General features: G+C 55.3%; 1 protein-coding gene across 3 annotated transcripts in view; it reads right to left on the bottom strand.

Annotated features, from left to right (window-relative positions):
• BRD9 (bromodomain containing 9) overlaps nucleotides 1-19,365 on the bottom strand; it is a 31,041-nt gene extending 11,676 nt beyond the window's left edge. The window contains exons 1-11 of one of the 3 annotated variants that reach the window (XM_062211804.1): nucleotides 19,256-19,365; nucleotides 17,958-18,172; nucleotides 17,552-17,684; nucleotides 15,567-15,627; nucleotides 14,644-14,788; nucleotides 13,098-13,208; nucleotides 12,397-12,509; nucleotides 7,566-7,698; nucleotides 5,751-5,826; nucleotides 4,324-4,419; nucleotides 2,048-2,180 (exon numbers count right to left, since the gene is read on the bottom strand). In XM_062211804.1, the coding sequence (XP_062067788.1) occupies nucleotides 2,048-2,180; nucleotides 4,324-4,419; nucleotides 5,751-5,826; nucleotides 7,566-7,698; nucleotides 12,397-12,509; nucleotides 13,098-13,208; nucleotides 14,644-14,788; nucleotides 15,567-15,627; nucleotides 17,552-17,684; nucleotides 17,958-18,172; nucleotides 19,256-19,307 (1,268 nt within the window). In that variant the 5' untranslated portion in view covers nucleotides 19,308-19,365. Of the gene's footprint in view, nucleotides 1-2,047; nucleotides 2,181-4,323; nucleotides 4,420-5,750; nucleotides 5,827-7,565; nucleotides 7,699-12,396; nucleotides 12,573-13,097; nucleotides 13,209-14,643; nucleotides 14,789-15,566; nucleotides 15,628-17,551; nucleotides 17,685-17,957; nucleotides 18,173-19,255 lie in introns of all 3 variants that reach the window. The other 2 variants (XM_062211802.1, XM_062211801.1) reach the window with 2 other exon arrangements.
• Nucleotides 19,366-19,417: the final 52 nt, after the last annotated feature.

Consider the following 19,417-nt stretch of genomic DNA (forward strand, 5'->3'; position numbering starts at 1 on the left):
GAGAGCTGGACTGGAAGAGGAGCAACTGGGACTAGAACCCGGCGCCCATATGGGATGCTGGGGCCTCAGGCAGAGGATTAACCAAGTGAGCCACGGTGCCGGCCTACAGTTTTCATTAGATTTTCAAATTGGTCCGTGATCCAAAATGAAACAGTACACAAGTATATATACACAACTGTAGAACTATGCTTTGCCGATTGTATCAACAGATTCATTCCTATCTACTAGTTTTGCATTTTAAATACAAGCAGGCACTGGGGGCAGGACAACGTATACTTTTTTGTATTGTTTTGATTTTTGGACATGAATGTATTTGCTTTAAAAAACATAAGTAAAACAAAATTAGAAAGTAGGCATGAAACAAAAGTGCAGTCCTAGACTTCAACCGTGTGGAGTTCTCAACAGGGCTCCTGCCCTGAGGGGAAGAGATGGCTGCTGGCTCAGACCGTGAGCCGACAGCCTGAGCCCTGCACACAGGGATGAAGACCTGTGCCAGGAAACAGGAAACCTCCCTGCCCGACTGCAGAGCAGCGCGCCTTAGGAGGGGAGAACTCGAGGACACAGCTGAGCTCCGGGCTCGTCCCAGGGTGCGCCCCAAGGCCCTCGCAAGGAGCCGCACTGCAGAGCACACAGACCTGGACAAGTACCAGGAGCCCTGGGGAAGGCAGGCAGGTCTGGTGGCCACAGGTGTGGGACACCCGGTGATCGATGTCCAGTTAGGGCCTGGGCTCCACAGGGTGAGGTCACCAGCCCTTCGGTTTCTACGTGGGCACCATTCTGTCCTGCAGGAAGTATTTTCCTCAGTTTCCCATTTCTACCTTTTTTTGTGTGTGTGTGTGTGTCACGAAGTCTGGATTAGGTATTCATTTACTTTCTCAGGGGCTAAATGAATTGTCTGTATTTCATACATACTCTGTAATCTTTTTGGACTGAACAAAGATCTGAGATGTGAAGATTTTATTTCTTAGAGGCTTATAAAATAAACTTTTCCCAGAGAAATTACTAAATTCTACAAGAGTGACCCACTTCCATTCTGCCACAGAACACAGAAACAGTCCGAAAGAAACAATCTATGTCCTTAATATTACATTTGAATCCCCATGATGGGCTGCACTGTGTGCCTTCACGTTTCTGTTCACATCCTGACCAAACTGTCTCAGAATGTGACTGCACTTGGAGAGAGGGCCTTTAAAGAGGTGAGTAAACGGCATCACTCAGGTGGGCCCTGATCAAGCCTAATGGGCACCCTTATAAAGAGGGGACTGGGCCAGCGCTGTGGCACAGTAGGCTAAGCCTCCACCTGTAGTGCCGGCATCCCATATAGGTGCCGGTTTGTGTCCTGGCTGCTCCTCTTCCAATATAGCCCTCTGCCATGGCCTGAGAAAGCAGTGGGAGATGCCCAAGTGCTTAGGCCCCTGCCCTGTGTTGGAGACTCAGAAGATGCTCCTGGCTCCTGACTCCTGGCTTTGGATGAGCCCAGCTCCAGCCATTGCAGCCATTTGGGGAGTGAACCAGAGGACAGAAGACCCCTCTGTCTCTCCCTCTCCATCTACAACTCTACCTCTCAAATAAATAACAAAAATGAAGTGATTAAACAGACACACATGGAAGCACAATTACATGAAGGTACAGGGAGAAGACAGTGTGTGCAAGCCAGAGAGAGAGGCCTCGGGAGGAGCCAATCCTGTCCACACCTTGATTCCAGACTCTCAGCTTTTAGGAGCAACAGGCTGTGGTACCTGTGGCAGTCACCCCACTGGATTAACACAGCCGCTGCGAACACATGTCAGTGCACCCAGGGAACAAAGCTTACGTAAACTCAGGTGTACTCGTGCACTCAGACACCCCAGCTCTCCTCCTAGACTGCAGCCGGGGGCACTGCCTCCTGCGAGGCGATGACTGAGTCACCTGTCTTCCAGGCGGGCTGCAGCACACCGACAGACGCCTGGCGTGACACCTGCGCTGCTGCCAGGGGCCCTCCCCGATGTGTTCAGAGATCGCCCTCAGCCACTCCCAAGGCTGGGTGTGGACGTGTGAGCAAGCTTACCTCAGTGCACACTGCACGCCCGTCTCATCTCCATAGGCCGAATACAGCAGCTCTGTCTCATCCGATTTCAAGTCTCCGAACACCGAGTTATTCTGCATGGAGAGCGCAGTGCTGGCACTGGACAGAAACGTGACTAAGAGGACAAGGAGAGCAAAGGGAACAGTGTCAGTCTGTCACTCAGCACACTCACACAGCTGCACTCCTTTCTCTTCTGGGCTGACCAACCACACCTGCTCGCACAGCTGCTCCCCACCCCTTTCCTCTCTCTGAAATTTTTGCTGCAAGTCTAACTGAAGTAATAAAAGCTGTCTGTGTAAACTAGCAAAATCAACTTGACCCTGTTTTACACCTCCACAGACTGCAGGGAAAGGCTCTACCTCACTGTCAGGAATGACCCCTGACCCACAGCAGAGCTGCCAGGTGACTGGACAGAGGTGCCGAGGGCTCTGCCCAGCAAGGTCACAGAATCCCACCCTGCGGCCTGTACAGCGCTGGCTCCTGTGAGCACATCCATTAAGATGTGCACAGAGTACAGGGTTTCGCAGCCTCCTAAGGGTAACACCAGGGACCAGCATGCTCAGTGCCAGGTCCTGCACGCTGCAGAGTGTTACAGCCTTCCCAGCCTCTTCCCAGGAGCAACCCCACTGCTGGTGACAACCAAGACATCTCCAGGCACTGCCCTACGTCCCTGGGACAAACTGCACAGGGAGAGCATAAAGGATGACGACGAGCAACGTCCGAAAGAACATGGAGGCATCGGCAGTGCTGGAGGGGGTCAGGGCAGAAAGTGGACTGAGCAGTCAGGGGTCATCCACACACAGGGGGACACTTAACAGGTGACCCACACACAGGCAGAGCTTCAACACCCTGCATGGCAGAACAAAACATTCCAGAGAGAAGGCGGCTCACAAGCAAGACTGTGGATTGCAGGGAACACTGAACTGTGCGCCGCAGGGGAGGCAGGAAAGGGAGACCACAGTGACTTCCAGGAAGCTGTCTGCACAGGAGTGACCCCAAGCTGGTCTTCCAGAGGGGACACACGGCAGGTGACTGCAGCCATCAGAGAGGAAGCAATGGCAGAGATGGGGAGGAGGAACAGACTGAGATGGGAGGTGACCACAGCTGTGAGACAGGAAGCCATGGTAGACAGGGAGGAGGGACAGACACACAGACAGGGACAGGGGGCGACCACCGCTGTCAGACAAGAAGCAATGGTGGGGCTGGTGCTATGGCGCAGGAGGTTAATCTTCCGCCTGCGGCACCAGCAACCCATACAGGCACTGGTTCTAGACCCAGCTGCTCCTCTTCTGATCCAGCTCTCTGCTATGGCCTGGGAAAACAGTAGAAGATGGCCCAAGTCCTTGGGCCCCTGCACCTGCGTGGGAGACCTGGAGGAAGCTCCTGGCTCCAAGCTTTGGATCGTACCAGCTCCAGCCCTTGCAGCCATCTGGGGAGTGAACCAGCAGATGGAAGACCCCTCTGTCTCTCCTCTCTGTCTGTAACTCTGCCTCTCAAATAAATAAATAAATAAAAAAAAAAAAAAAAAGTGACCACAACTGTCGGACAGGAAGCAACAGTGGAGACAGGGAAAGACAGACAGGGATGGGGCCTGACCACAGCTGTCAGACAGGAAGCAATGGTGGAGGAGGGGAGAGGAGACAGACACTCCCGGACCTCAGAAAGAACACTTCTGTAAATGTCATGGGGACAGAAAATGGAGAGAAACACTGAACCCAAGATGGGAATCAAAAAGTACGCAGCCTTGCAACACACATGCACATGTGCACAAACTGTTCATGCACATGTGTGCACTCCAAACCGACCAGAATGCCCACCACAAATGTGACACAGCCACAGACACAATGCCACTACCGCCCAGGCAGCCAGCACACCCACGTGCCCCCTCACGACCTCCTCGCCTGCCACCATCATCACGCACAGGCCTCTCGGCAGCTCCCCTCCCATGGACCGCGGGGGGCATTCTGTTGGAAGAAACTAAATTCCCACCAGATCACCACTGAGGTCAGCTAGCCCTGTGGACACTGGGCGCTCCCAGGAGAACTTCTCGAAACTTGGGAGTATGCCACACCCACCAATAAAGAGCAAGCAGCAACAAAGGACCCCAGAGAATCTGATCTCTATTCCTGTCTTCCCAAACCCTAGTTACACAGTGTCTAAAGCCTGAAGGCAGCCGGGCCGGAACAGCAGTGGGCAGACCCTGTGACCCTGTGACCCTGCCACCCAGCGCCGTGCCTTCTGCCACCTCAGCCCCGTACCTCTGTTTCTTCTCTCGTCCTTGAAGCCCAGCGAGGTGAAGCCCGGGAGCAGCTTACTGGAGAGCGAGCTCAGGTCCACAGGGTGCGTCTCCTCCTCTGTAACAGCAGACACAGGAGGGCCGTGAGCACAGGGCCCGCCCCAGCCCAGCACCACAACCCTCCTCCTCAGCACAGCACACTTGCAGGGGCAGGGCGGAGGCAAGGATTCTGTAACGACCAGCTGACACAGATGAGCCTCGGCTTCCTGAGCACTCACCCGACAGTGTTTGCTCTGCTCGGTTCTCACAATACTTACGGGATGTCGGCGGGGCCTCAGTTCCCAACTGAAACCTCAATCTCAATGTTTCTTTCTTTACTTTATCTATCTATCTATCTATCTATCTATCTATCTATCTATCTTGACAGTTATAGAGAGAAAGGGAGAGACAGAGATCCTCCATCTGCTGGTTCACTCCCCAGATGCTGGACCAAGTTTTAGCTAGGAGCTCCATCTGGATCTCCCACATGTGTGGCAAGAGCACAAGCACTTGGGCCATCTTCCACTGCTTTCCCAGGCCTTCAGCAGGGAGCTGGATCAGAAGTGGAGCTGCCAGGACATGAATCGGCACCCATCTGGGATGCCAGCATCACAATCCACTACGTCACAACACCAGCTCCTCAATGTTCTTTCTAAGGTAAGCATCTCTTACAGAAAACACTGCCAATCTGCTCCAGATAACGGCCAAAGACTCCAGTTTATATTCTGTGCAGCAGGCATGGGAGGGGACAATACACAACTCTTATCCAGGGCTGCATGAACATGTCATCAGGAACATGCAGCACCCAAGAGCTGCCAAGCACATGCAGAAATCCCACAGCAAGAGGACCTTAAAGCTAGCCTTGCTCGGTCCCATTTTCCTCACGTGTGTCTGGGAACATTTTTCCACCAGGTTCACTGTTTTATCCAAGGACAGCCTTAGAAGGTTTTTCAAGGAGATGGAGAAGTATTAACAATGTTTCACAAAGGCCATGAAAATGCCTGTATCAGGGGACCAGAGGCAGTGTCTACACCCTCCTTCTAGACCCTCCTTGATGGGATTACCACATGTAGCCTTCCTTCTGAAACCATTCTTAAGCCCCAGAAGCCAGCGTGCTGGTTTTGATACAGCAATGTCAGCTGAGCTCAGGACGTGAGGCAAAGCTCAGCGGCACAGCTCCTGGGAGCTTTCCAGGAGGGTGACACCAAGTCTTCCCGCAGCACTGAGGAAGCCCCGACAGAGGTCTGACCAGCATCGGCCCACCAGCACCCCTGGGGCCCCCACTCAGCACCTATGCAGAGGCACGTCAAGCAACAGGAAACAGAAAGCTCCTCATGCCGCCCTTCACTGGGGTGCAGGCGTCTGTGTCACCGTCACCACACGTGCTCTGCGTCCCTGCCGGGCACTCACCTTCGGCATCGGGCTCAGCTGCGTTGACAACGCTGTAGAGCAGGCTTCCATCACAGAGTTTCTTCAGGTAGCCCATCTGCAAAGAAGGGGCGCCGGGGTCAGCTTCCAGGGGGCCGTGCGATTCCACTCAAGTGCACATGAATAAAGTCCCATAGGCGACGTTTATCTCAGACAAGACCCAACTGGCCAGGAAGATTGCTTCTCTGTGAGCAATGCCAAAGAGGCCCCATCCACGTATCCTGGCATCTAAAACTGGCCACAAGTATCAAGATGTGCCCGTGGGGCTTACCACTCCTAAAGCAGTGCGTCTGAGATGAAGACCTTTACCCAGAAGTAAACGTTTAAAATTGTTCTTGAGCCTGAACAAATGATAGGCACCGAGATGGCCAGTCAACAAGCCACACCGGCACCTGACAGTCCAAGGCTGCACCTCCATCAAAACCCCGCAGCAAACGCAAGCCCACATGCTGGGGTCCAGAGACTCGGTGTGTCTGTGACGTGTGGGAGGGTGGCCAGGCATGCGGGGACAAGTTCACGAAGTGGTCACTGGCTTGCACGCAGGGGCAAGTGGGATGGGCACGACACTCATGCAGAGCGTTCCCTGTGAGGAGTCTCGATAGACAGGATGAGCAGGAACAGGGAGAGGCGGGAGACGAGGCACAACAGCACGCTGGCCTGAGGAGCACGCTGTGGAGGCCTTCGGGAAAAAGGAGGTGGGTCCCATGTCCTTGTTACAGGTGGAGGTCTCAGTGTGAAAACATGGCTTTGAGCAAATGGAAACCCAGCCTAACACAGCTTTCCTTCTGTAAGGAGTGTGCGTGCATGGAGGGCACACGCACATCCACACTCTGCCTTGCTCCACCTGCTCGGAGGGCCTCACCAGAAACTACACAAAGTTCTCCACTAACACACCAGGGATCCCTGGAGGAATGGCTGGTGCCAGGGCTGCAGCACACGGTGCAGGCCCCTGCGCCCAGAACGAGGCAGCCCACAGATCTCTGCACAGCTCCCTGCGGGAGCAGACACGACAGGCAACGCTAGCCTGAGTCTAGCTCATATGACCTGACACATCCAAAACGTTTATCTCAACCTTCTTTACTTACAATCCAACGTCCATTTCAAAGACTTAGCGTGAAAAATAAAACGCAGAAATCCAATTAAGTTTTTATAAAGACTGTCTAAATGACAAGATTTTGGATAGATCAGGTCAATAAAACCTTTCAAGAGTACTTTCAGCCATGTGCTATTTGCTGCTAACCTGGCTGCCCGAAGCCTGCAGGTGCACAGGGGGCTGGCACTACACCTGTACGGGTGCCCCCGTCAGGATGCCCGTGCAAGAGGGGAGCACGCACAGGGGAAGGAGCCGCATCCTAAGGACTGAGCAGTCAGCGGCACAGGCTCCCACTGGCCACCCCGGGGCAGGCAGCGCAGTCAGGTCAGCCTGACGGAGGTCATGGCCGCTGGGTAGGGAGGCACAGATGGGGACAAGTACTCTTAAAGGTCAGTACTATGGAGGGAAAGGGGTGAACCTGAGGTGAGGCAGCTCCTGCGACAGGGCTCCTGAAGCCCTCCTGAGGAAACACGGTGCGTGGGCACTGAGCAGTGGGCCCCAGCTTCTGAGCCGGACCTCCCGGCTTCCCCAGGGCAAAGGCCAGCTCCGAGGCCTAGGCAGTGCCCTGCCTGGACTCGAGACTGTCCAACGGTAATCACCTGACTTTGAAAGCTACGTCAAAGCTCAAAGCCCCATCCAAAGAGGAAGCAGACAGGAGGGTTTGGGGCCAGTGCGCCCCCTTGAGGAAGGCCAAGGGACACTACCTTGCCACCAGGGAGGAAGCGGTTGATCCGGTCTCGAGCCTCATCTGCTGCGTGCTCCACCAGTGCCAGCACGTGCTCCTCCGCAGTGCTGTCCGTGAGGCTGCAGGCGTTCCCTTCAGGCTCGAACACGCAGCTACAAGGTGTGAACACCAGGACGTCGTAAGACGAGGCTCTAACAGCAAACCTGCCTCTGCTGCAGTCTGCAACGACGGGAGGACTCACAGGCACTTCCCAAGAGAACACCCATGGTTCGACCGCACGTCCCTACCATGTACACCTGGCCTGGCTGGCCCAACAACTCCTCACACACACAGCGCTGCCCCCGCTCACCCCAAACACCCCTCCTCCACACTTCCTCACACACACACACAGCGCTGCCCCCGCTCACCCCCAAACACTCCTCCTCCACACTTCCTCACACACACAGCGCTGCCCCCGCTCACACCCAAACACTCCTCCTCCACACTTCCTCACACACACACAGCGCTGCCCCCGCTCACCCCCAAACACTCCTCCTCCACACTTCCTCACACACACACACACACACAACACTGCCCCCGCTCACCCCCAAACACTCCTCCTCCACACTTCCTCACACACAACACTGCCCCTGCTCACACCCCAAACACTCCTCCTCCACACTTCCTCACACACACACACAGCGCTGCCCCCGCTCACCCCTAAAACACTCCTCCTCCACACTTCCTCACACACAGAGCACTGCCCCTGCTCACACCCCAAACACCCCTCCTCCACACTTCCTCACACACACACACAGCGCTGCCCCCGCTCACCCCAAACACCCCTCCTCCACACTTCCTCACACACACACACAGCGCTGCCCCCGCTCACCCCAAATACCCCTCCTCCACACTTGCTCACACACAACACTGCCCCCCTCACACCCAAACACTCCTCACTTCCTCAACACACAGCGCTGCCCCCGCTCACACCCCCAAACACTCCTCCTCCACACTTCCTCACACACAACGCTGCCCCCGCTCACCCCTAAAACACTCCTCCTCCACACTTCCTCACACCCAGAGCACTGCCCCTGCTCACACCCCAAACACTCCTCCTCACACTTCCTCACACACAACACTGCCCCCGCTCACCCCCAAACACTCCTCCTCACACTTCCTCACACACACACAGCGCTGCCCCCGCTCACCCCCAAACACCCCTCCTCCACACTTCCTCACACACAACACTGCCCCCGCTCACCCCCAAACACTCCTCCTCCACACTTCCTCACACACAACACTGCCCCTGCTCACACCCTAAACACTCCTCCTCCACACTTCCTCACACACAACACTGCCCCTGCTCACACCCCAAACACTCCTCCTCCACACTTCCTCACACACACACACAACACTGCCCCTGCTCACACCCTAAACACTCCTCCTCCACACTTCCTCACACACAACACTGCCCCTGCTCACACCCCAAACACTCCTCCTCCACACTTCCTCACACACACACACAGCGCTGCCCCCGCTCACCCCTAAAACACTCCTCCTCCACACTTCCTCACACACAGAGCACTGCCCCTGCTCACACCCCAAACACCCCTCCTCCACACTTCCTCACACACACACACAGCGCTGCCCCCGCTCACCCCCAAACACCCCTCCTCCACACTTCCTCACACACACACACACACACACACAGCGCTGTCCCCGCTCACCCCAAACACTCCTTCTCCACACTTACACACACACACAGCGCTGCCCCCGCTCACCCCAAACACTCCTCCTCCACACTTCCTCACACACACACACAGCGCTGCCCCTGCTCACACCCAAACACCCCTCCACATTTCCTAACACAGTGAGAGCACTGTCTCGCATTACACTTCTCAAAATGTTTCTTCCTCTTCATAACAAAACAAGATGAAGAACAATTTAAGCCAAGTACATGTTTCACATTTTTCAAGTGTCAAGAACACTCAGTTACTTTAAATACAACAGAAGGAAAATGACAGAAACCTCATCCATTAGAATCATTACAGGCACCCCTACAACAGTGAAATTTCTGGTGGGTTGAGAGCAGCACTACAGTAAGGCTGGGCAGGCGAGGTCAGGTTGCTGCCCGCAAAGAGTGGCCTGGTTATTCTGTCCAAGACTGTAGTCGGTGCCCTGGGTGGCTCCCTGTGATGTAGGAGTTCTCAACCCCAAGGGCTGACAAGCACTGAACATAGCACCCAAGCAGGCAGCTCCCTCTCCCTGGAAGGCTCTAAGGCAGACGGGCCACGTAGCAGCAGCCAATGGACCATTCCTGTGGTCACAGTGTGTGGCTGGGCTATCAGCACTACAGCCCAGCATGCTCTGCCTAGGGCCCACAGGCCTGGAAGCACAAAGCACAGGTTCTAGCTTTCTATCTAAAGACCTCAACACAGGCAAGGCCAGAATCTCAGCACCGAGGGCCCCTGAACCCAGGCCACAGGAAACCATGAGAGAATGCTGGGAAGCACTGGCACATAGGGAGTCACAAAAGGAAACCATTAGCTACTTTTCTAGAAGGCACCCCATCCCCTACACTATGAGACACTCAAGGCCACAGGACCATTTGACACAGGTGTCCTGTGCACACGCAACCTGCACAACCCACCATGAGCACCACCCATGTGGGCCACACCACAGCAGCCACTGACTGCACACACACAGCGCATGGACAGGACTCAGAATTCCCTCAAAGCACTTTAAAACCAACCACTAGCCGGCGCCGCGGCTCAACAGGCTAATCCTCCACCTTGCGGCGCCGGCACACCGGGTTCTAGTCCCGGTCGGGGCACCGATCCTGTCCCGGTTGCCCCTCTTCCAGGCCAGCTCTCTGCTGTGGCCAGGGAGTGCAGTGGAGGATGGCCCAAGTGCTTGGGCCCTGCACCCCATGGGAGACCAGGAGAAGCACCTGGCTCCTGCCATCGGATCAGCGCAGTGCGCCAGCCACAGCGTGCCTACCGCGGCGGCCATTGGAGGGTGAACCAACGGCAAAAAGGAAGACCTTTCTCTCTGTCTCTCTCTCTCACTGTCCACTCTGCCTGTCCAAAAAAAAAAAAAAAAAAAAAAAAAAAAAAAAACCAACCACTAGAGAATGGCATTGTGGCCCAGCAGCTTAAGTCATCAACTGCAATGCCAGCACCCCACACTGCAGTGGTCATTTGAGTCCCAGTTACTCTGCTTTGAATACGGCTTCCTACTAACACAGCTGGGAAGGCAGCAGACGGCTCGTGTATTGGGTCCCTGCTATGCATGTGGGAGACCAGGATAAAGCTCCAAGCTCCTGGCTTAGTCAACCAACAGATGGGAGATCGATCGATCTCTCTCTCTCTCCTGCCCCCCTTTCTACTCTTTCAAATAAATAAATAAACAGATAATTCTTTAAAAATAAATCCAGGGGCCAGTGCTGTGGATTAGCAGGTAAAGCCACTGCCTGCAGTGCTGGCATCCCGAGTTCTGGCTGCTCCACTTCTGATCTGGCTCTCCGCTATGGTCTGGGAAAGCAGTGGAAGATGGCCCAAGATCTTGGGCCCCTGCACCCACGTGGGAGACCCAGAGGAATCTCCTGGCTCCTGGCTTTGGATAGCCCAACTCCTAGCCATTGCCACCATCTGGGCAGTGAACCAGCAGATGGAAGACCTCTCTCTCTGGCTAATGCTAATGCTACGATGTGTAATTCACCCTCAGCACTCAGCCCTAGGAGGAAACATAGAGCTTCACAGACCCCAGGGAAAGGCCCGGAAGGGCCACCAGTTGCTGCCGGTGGAGGGCACAGAGCCATGGGAGCCACTACGCCTACAGCCACTCCTTGCTTTCCACAAAATCCACACTTGACCACAGAGCTACCAGCCTTGTGTCTGTACAGCTACAGCTGTGTAGCTACTGTAGAAGAGTGGCAACTCCCCAGAATGGATGCAGCCACGTCTCCTGCACTGAGCGACAGGTAGAGCTTCTACCACCAGCAGGTATCATGTATGGGAGGGGGTGTCCAGAGTGTGAGGGGCTGATAAATGCTAACAGATAGGTCACACGGGAAGAAGTGGCAGACAAGCTGTAGGGCCAGCCAAGTGAGCTGGACGGGCCACACCAGGTTAAGAATGCACGTGGCAGGGGCCAGCGTTAGGCCACTGCCTGTAATGCACTGGTTCAAGGCCTGGCTGCTCAACTTCCAATCCAGCTCCCTGTTAATGCGCCTGGGAAAGCAGTGGAAGATGGTCCAAGTACTTGGGCCCATGCACCCACATAGTAGACCTGGATGAAGTTCCTGGCTCCTGGTTTTAGCCTGGCTTAGCACTGGCCATTGTGGTCATTTGGGGAGTGAACCAGGCAGATGAAGATCTCTCTCTCTCTCTTAGTCTGCCTTACAAATAAATTTTTAAAAAATTTAAAAAAAAGTACAAATGGCAATGGGCAGGAGCGTGTCTCAGGCCTCTGCCTCCTCCATCTGCAGTGGCACAAGTGGCAATGACGCTGTTGTGCAGGACGCTGTTGTCCAAGTGTGTGTGGTGAGCAATCAAACCACCTTTCAGAATGGCCTGCCCGCATGGTCCCAGGGTCTGCTGACACCACTGGGGGACCTCCGCAACATCACCTACGCAACACAGTGACCTCCCTCGAGGGGCAGGAAAGGGACAGCTACTTCCCTCTCAAGCACTGGGTAAAGGCATTGCACCTGGAGCCTTACAACACCTGGGTCGGGCCACAGGCCTGGAGATACTAAAGAACCAGGCTCCTCCCCCCAGGACCAGCAACTGCAAGGGTGTCTACACCCACAGGACACCCCCAGCCCCCATTCCCACAGGCAAGCACGCTGTGCACACAGGCATTACCTCATGACCTCTCTACTCGGCTTTCTGGCTCTCTTGGCTGTTTCTACTTGGACGGGTACAACCTCAGGAGCAGGTTCCTCAACAGCGGCCTCTTCGCTGCCCAGAAGAGCTGCCTGCTGAGAAAAATCCATGTCCTGCATGAACGACATGCTGCGCCTCAGAGCTAGCAGCCGCTCCTAGAATCAGAAAGCACAGAGCAGGGCTTTACCTCTCCCTCACAGCCACAGTGCCATGACGATGGGGTGGGATGGGATGGCCACAGCTGGTGACAACAGGCCAACGTGCGGCACTGCTGCACCTCACCCACACGTGACACATGCAGCCTGGCTCCCAGCTCAGATGGGAAAGCCAAGCAGGATGGCCAAGGAGGACAAGGACGTGCCGTCTGGATTCAGGGAGGCAGCCTTGCGAACACACCCACAGGGTTGGCTGCAATCCAATGAGACTGACACCCAGGCTTGAGATCAACAGATCCGGAACTTTCCGCCAAGTCTTAATGAGACATTACAGCTAGGTCAGGAGCAGGTGCAGAGAGGGAAGGGGGGTGGCCAGGGACGTCTACCCTAAAGCAGAGGGTGCAACACCATGACGGTGGCGATGGATGGAGCATGTCATTCACTGTGAGTTTCTGTTCACACCTGAGGGTTGTGGACTAGAACTCACTGGATTTTTCCGGCTCACTGCTCTTGGTGGGGCCTTACCTTGCTCATCATCTTAAAGCCAGCATGCAGGATCTTCTTGGCCAGCTTGTAGTACACGGTATCTGGTCTGTTGTACGTCATTGCATTATCACACATCAGTTTGAAATCTGCCTGAAAATTTAAAAAAATGAAAAAAAAAAAAAAAAAAACCACAAGAATTAAGTCCGAAATGCCAGACAAACAGCAGAGTTTGAGATTCTCGTCAAAAGAGGCCATAAAGGAAAGGCAGAAATTGTGTGGAAAACAAACTTGGCTCTCTGACCTAAAAAACAGCTTTTAAAAGTTTTTAAGAACTCGGAGAAATTTTCATAGCTGTTCATTGGTCTTTATTGGGATGAAGAATTCTTCCTTGAGGAGCCAGTCCAAGGCCATAGTTCCATTCTGAGCACCGCACACGTGTTTTGTAAGGGCAAAGGGCTTCTTGTACTTTCTCCTCCCCTCCAGGGCTCTCCCCATGCACTCAAACAAGCAGCAGTAGCCAGTGGTTCGCCCAAGTGAAGCTAGAAGGTAAAGGGGGGTCACAGGGACACTCTCCACCCCTTAGATTCTTCACAGAACTCCACATTTTGTCTTCAAATGGCTTCCCACAACCATCAGAAAAAGACCTTCCCCCAAACGAGGACAGTCTTACTGCACGCCTGCAAGTACAGGCAGGCCATCGTCATGACCAACCCACTCGGCACACAGCTCCAGCAGCTGTCACATTAGGATGGTGAAGGAGCACTGTACACAGCCCCACGATCAAGAGCGTGCCACCAGGGCCTCCACCAGCCCAGAACCCCACCACGGGCACTGTGCAGCACCCCCAGAGGGCACTGAAGGTGCAGAGCTACGTCCATCATGTACCCCAACAGGCTCTAACTTGGGGTCCCTGCAGGGTGGCTGCTGCTCACCAGTGCCTCTGATCCCACAGGGTCCCTGCAGGGACACTGAGAGGACGTTGGGGCACGGACCACTGCTACAGACCCGATCTCTGTCTGGCCTGATTCCCTCACACCAAGTTCTTTTCTCGCTCAGTCTCCACCTGTCTGTCAGGCTGTGTCAGACTCAGTGTCTCCAGTAAACATAAACAGGAAAGTCAAGCTTTACCAAAGTTAACAAACTAGAAAAAAAACTTTTTCTAAATATTAACGCCAATGTTATCATTTTGCTAAAAAATGAGCTTTGCTAAAAAAAGGTAAAAATCAATCTCTAACTCTCACAATTAGTACCAAGAAACACAAGAGAGTTGAGCAAAATGTGAGACACTCTAAGAATTGCTTTAAAAAATAAAATTAAACAACCAATTGTTACAGGAACAAAACTAGGGATCGGGAAATCTATGGTTCTAAAGCTATTTTTCCTCTGGCCAGCTCAACTTGGACACATCATGCCCTGGCTCTTCCTGCCCACGTTTCTAACGGCGTGTGCACAGCCAGGCCCTGATACCAAAACACAGGGAAAGGCTTACACAACCCACCCGCTGCAGGAGAAGCGTGAGAGGAGTCAGGCACACTGGACACACAGAACTCTGTAACAATTCTTCCAGAAAATGGTGTCAATTTACCTTGAATTCTGTGACCGACTTGTACTCGTTAGCCATGATCTTGTCTCTCATTGTGCCAAAGTCCATCGGGTGTTTTATTATCATTGAATATCCAGGAGCAATTGCATCCGTGACAGGGAAAGCAAAAAACCCATGAGGATCTTTTCTGAAAGTAAAGACATCTTTACTTAACAAAAGGAGACCTTAAAACCTAGATTTCTAAATGACAGAAATCCTCAAACTCCAAAAACTTGATATAACTGGTCAAAGCTCGCCGCTTAAAAAGAAAACACCTGGGGCTTTATTGCAAGGCAGCAGGTGAGGCTGCTCTAGCAATGCTGCCATCCCCTATCAGCACTGGTCTCCTCCCAGCTGCTCCACTTCCCATCCTGCTTCCTGCTAATCAGCCTGGAAATGCAGAAGACGGCTCAGGCACCTGGGCCCTGCCACTCCCGTGGGAGAGCAGGATGGCGTTCTTGGCCGATTCAGTCTGGACCAGACTTGGCTGCTGCAGCCATCTGGGGAGTGAACTGGCAGATGCAAGATTGATCTTTCTCTGTTTCTGTCTCTTCCTCTCTCACACTGCCTTTCAAATAAATAAATGAATACTCCTGAAAATCATTAAAAACTAGAAAATCTATGCCTTTTCAGAGTGTGACAGGTCTCTTCTACACAGCACAAGTGAAGAGCGCTCTCGCCTGGACATGTGTGAGCAAAGCATCCCTGGCGCCCTGTCTCTTCATGCTGGGTGAGCTGAGGGCCTGCAGCCCTCCTGCTCTGCTCCATGCCCCTAAGCCCTGTCCTCCACTGCCCACAATGTCCAGCCACCCCCGGCCGGGACAGAAAGCACCTGGTGAGGAAGTGCCTGTTTCATGGCTGGAAGCCCTCAGAAAGGCGACGCCTCACACGTCCGACACAGGCTCTTCAGAGACGTCCACGCTCACCTCTGGAGCTGCCGGAGGAAGTGCTCCAGCAGCTGCTGAATCGGCGTGCTCTCGTTCTCAGCTGGCAACGGAAACAAGTGAAAAGTTAAACGCGATCAGAAAACGTCTGATCCGCAGCATTGACTGCTTGCTGTTTCACAGAACTGGGGACACAAAGATGTATCAGACCCAGCCTCGGCCACCACAAAACTCAGCTGGGTGAGAAAATGCACATACAGTGTCAATCTCAAAAACCCCTTAAAATCAGCACCAGAGTGGAACTGTCACTCACTGGTCTCTTCTCAGCTCCTACCACCACGGCCCGCCGTGTTCCAGACAAGGCACAGCTCTGGACACAGGTTTCCTGGCACACTCTGCAATTCCTCAACTTTTGCAGTCATGCCTCGGTCCACCTCCGCAGAACAGAGGTAAAACGCGGGAGTTCTGGTGAGCACCACGGTCGTTAACACAACTCTGGGCCCAGTCAGGGACCTCAAAGGGGGGTCCGTGGTAGTGGCTCTCCACAGGGAGCAGGGTAATCCAGGGAAGTGAATCTCATTGTTAGCACACGAGGAGGGACCGGGTGGGAGGGAGAGTCCCAAATAGGTAGTTAAGTAGATTAAAGTAGCTATCACCAGCAATTGCACTGAGTCTGTAAGACACATCCACCAGATTTGCTGCTCGGTGCATGACATGTCCACCCCAAGTGCACCAGCAAGAACTCAAACAAGGGCCAGCACTGTGAGGCAGCAGGCCAGGTTTCGTCCTGCAGCGCCAGCATCCCATATGGGTACCGGTTAGTGTGCTGGCTACTCCTCTTCCGATCCAGTTCTGCTCATGGCCTAGGAAAGAAATGGAAGATGGCCCAAGTCCTTGGGCCCCTGCACCTGCGTGGGAGACCTGGAAGAAGCTCCTGGCTCCTTCTTTGGATCGGCTCAGCTTCAGCCATTATGGCCATTTGGGGAGTGAACCAGCAGGTGGAAGACATTTCTCTCCGTCTCTCCCTATCTGTCTTTCCCTCTGTTAACTCTCCCTCTCAAAAATAAATAAATAAAGAAATAAAGAAATAAATAAAATCTTAAAAAAAAAAACCTCAAGCAAACCAGGCGGCAGGGATGTGCCAGAAAATAGCACCCCTTCACCACAAGGACTGGATAACACCTCCCCCTCCATGCGTCAATCAGAGGTGGTCAAACCCAAGGTCAGAAATGTCTGAAGACCAAACGATCAGAGACTCAGAGGTACCGAGCACTCACAGCCTCCCTTCTGCACAGACAGCATGACTCGCAGGGCTGCTGCTGGTCTGCACACCCATCTCCAGCACCGCCTCCTCCTGCCCTGTCCCCTGTCCTAGCGCTCAGATTCCTGGGTCCCTGTCACGTGGCAACCACCAGATGCTGAGGGGCACTAGGAAAAGAGCCCTTGCCATACGCACCCGTGCCCCAGGCACAGTGAGCCCTAAGCACGAACGCTGGGTCACGGAAGGCAAGGCAGCGCTCCTGACACGGGTCACCCAGAGGCCTCCTACCTCCCTCATTCCCAGCTTGCAGTCACTTTAAAGTGACAACAGATCCACCACTGGGGCCTTTAGAGTCCCTCTCCCAAAACGGGGTTCTGTGTCCTTCGTTGGTGTGTACGTCCCTCTGAGTCCACTGACCTGGCCACCCTCCTGATGCTGCTCTGGTCAGGTGCTAGGGCAGACAGGAAGTGGGTCGGCCTCTGCACATCTGCTCTTCAGCTCCTTCTCACTAGTCTTCAAAAGCACATAAAGCTTTCCTCATGGGTCAAGGAATAAAATTTTAAAGTCACAAGCAGTAATCGGCCAGGCCCTGCTCTCGACATCAAAGAAGGTGGGAAGCTCAGGTCCAGGTTACACCTGGTATGAGGCCCTGAAAGAACACGCTAATTCTTCTCCTACCTCTCGGAAGCAGGAGGAGTGAGGCCAACCCCTACTTTACAAGGACAAGCTGTCATGCTCCGGGAGCCTCTGGAAAGGGACCACTTGCCTGGCTGGGTCCGGCAGGCTCTCACTGGCCGATCAGGGGGTGCCTCCACCTCCACCTTCTTCCCAGGATCAAAGTCGTCAGCCTCCCCCTCTGTGTCACAGTGTTCTTTCTCTCGCTTCCGCTTCTTTTCCTCCTGGGATACAGAGAAGCAGGAGTTGTCAGTGGCTCACCCCAGACTAGCAGTAGGGATTCAGAAGCATCTGCCCAGCCTTCTCCTTAGTTCCTAGGGGGAAAGAGGAAGGGGGGACGCCCTCTTCTAAACGCCCGTCTTCACAAAGATCCCCCCGCAGGGGCAGCCTAGGACGACGCACAGGGGACAGAACTCAGAGGAATGATCTAGCAGGGCTGTGCAGGCACCTAGTGTGGGTTCCCAGGGCAGGGCCCCTCGGCCTGCTAGCGCCCTTACCTTTCGCTTCCTTCTTTCTTCGTCATCAAGTCGCTTCTCCTTCTCTGACTTTTTCTTCTTCTTCTTCTTCTTCTCTTTGTGTCTCTCTCGCTCATGGTCTGACCTATCGTCGTAGTAACTGGAATCGTGGCCAGATCCCGAGAGTTCGGTCACTTCACTGCCCCCAACCTTAAGGACCAGCTTCAACGGCTTCTCCAGGGGCTTGTCGGCATAATCTGGACAGACACGGACAAGGGCTTCACCGCGTGCTTTGCCACCAGCACCGCCCAGCTGGGTGGGAACAGTCGGTCCGACATGCGGGGCCGAGAGCAGAGCCTTGCCAGACCGGACAGCAGAAGTGGCAGGCAAAATCGGCCATGGCTGGTGCTCCTCCCTAGCCGTCTGTGCCCGCTCCCTCTGCAGTGAGCTTCATGTCCCTTTCAGGTCACTTCAGCCTCACTGGGGCACCTGGTCTCTCACAGCAGAACAAACAGCCGGGGACTCAGGAGCCCCCGCCTGCTGCAGCCCTGCACGCACTGACGGGTGGAGCTGCAGGACCACAGGGAGGGAGGGAGGCAGGCAGCGCTGCAGCGATCAGGCCAGTGGGCCCTGGACTTCTGTTCCCAGGACAAGAGGGGTGGGCAGCACAGGAACCCCCACCCACAACATGGACCCAGCCCACCCGAGGGCCCAGGATCCCCCTCCCACTCCCCAGACCCTGTCCACCTTCCAGAGACCGGGTATGCCGTCCCAGGCCCACGCCCACCCGGGCTCAACCCCTGTGCCCAGGACCCGGCCCGCCATGCCAGGACCCCCTCAGACACTGCGCCCACCATGCCAGGACCCCTCAGCCCCCGGGTCCGTGGCCACACCCCCCAAGCCAGGACCCCTCAGCCAGGGGCCGGGACCCCGCCCACCATGCCAGGACCCCTCAGCCCCAGGGTCCGTGGCCACACCCCCCAAGCCAGGACCCCTCAGCCCGGCCCCGGGACCCGCCCACCCCTCGGAAGCCCCCGGCCCCCAGGACCCGCCCACCCCTCGGAACCCCCCAGCCCCGGCCCCCGGGACCCGCCCACCCCTCGGAACCCCCCAGCCCCGGCCCCCAGGACCCGCCCACCCCTCGGAACCCCCCAGCCCAGCCCCCGGGACCCGCCCACCCCTCGGAACCCCCGGCCCCCGGGCCCTCCCAGCCCCGTGCCCGAGACCCCGCCGACGTTCCCAGAACCCAGCCCACCGCCCCGGGGCCACCTCCGCCCGCGCCAGGGCCCGCGCTCAGAACGCCCCCGCGTCACAAAGCGCCGCCGCCGCCGCCGCCTCACCCTCGTACGAAGAGCGCCACTCGGTCTTGTGCTTCTTGTGCTTCTTGCCCATGGCGGCGCCGGCGCCAGCGCCCGGGCGCGAGCGGGCAGGCGGGACCGCGCCGCTCGGGACCGCGCTCCGGGGGCGCCGCGCCGGAAGCCGCCCCGCCCTCTGCGCGGCGC

This window comes from Lepus europaeus, chromosome 15 (assembly GCF_033115175.1).
Source record: "Lepus europaeus isolate LE1 chromosome 15, mLepTim1.pri, whole genome shotgun sequence".
Taxonomy (NCBI): Eukaryota; Metazoa; Chordata; class Mammalia; order Lagomorpha; family Leporidae; genus Lepus; species Lepus europaeus.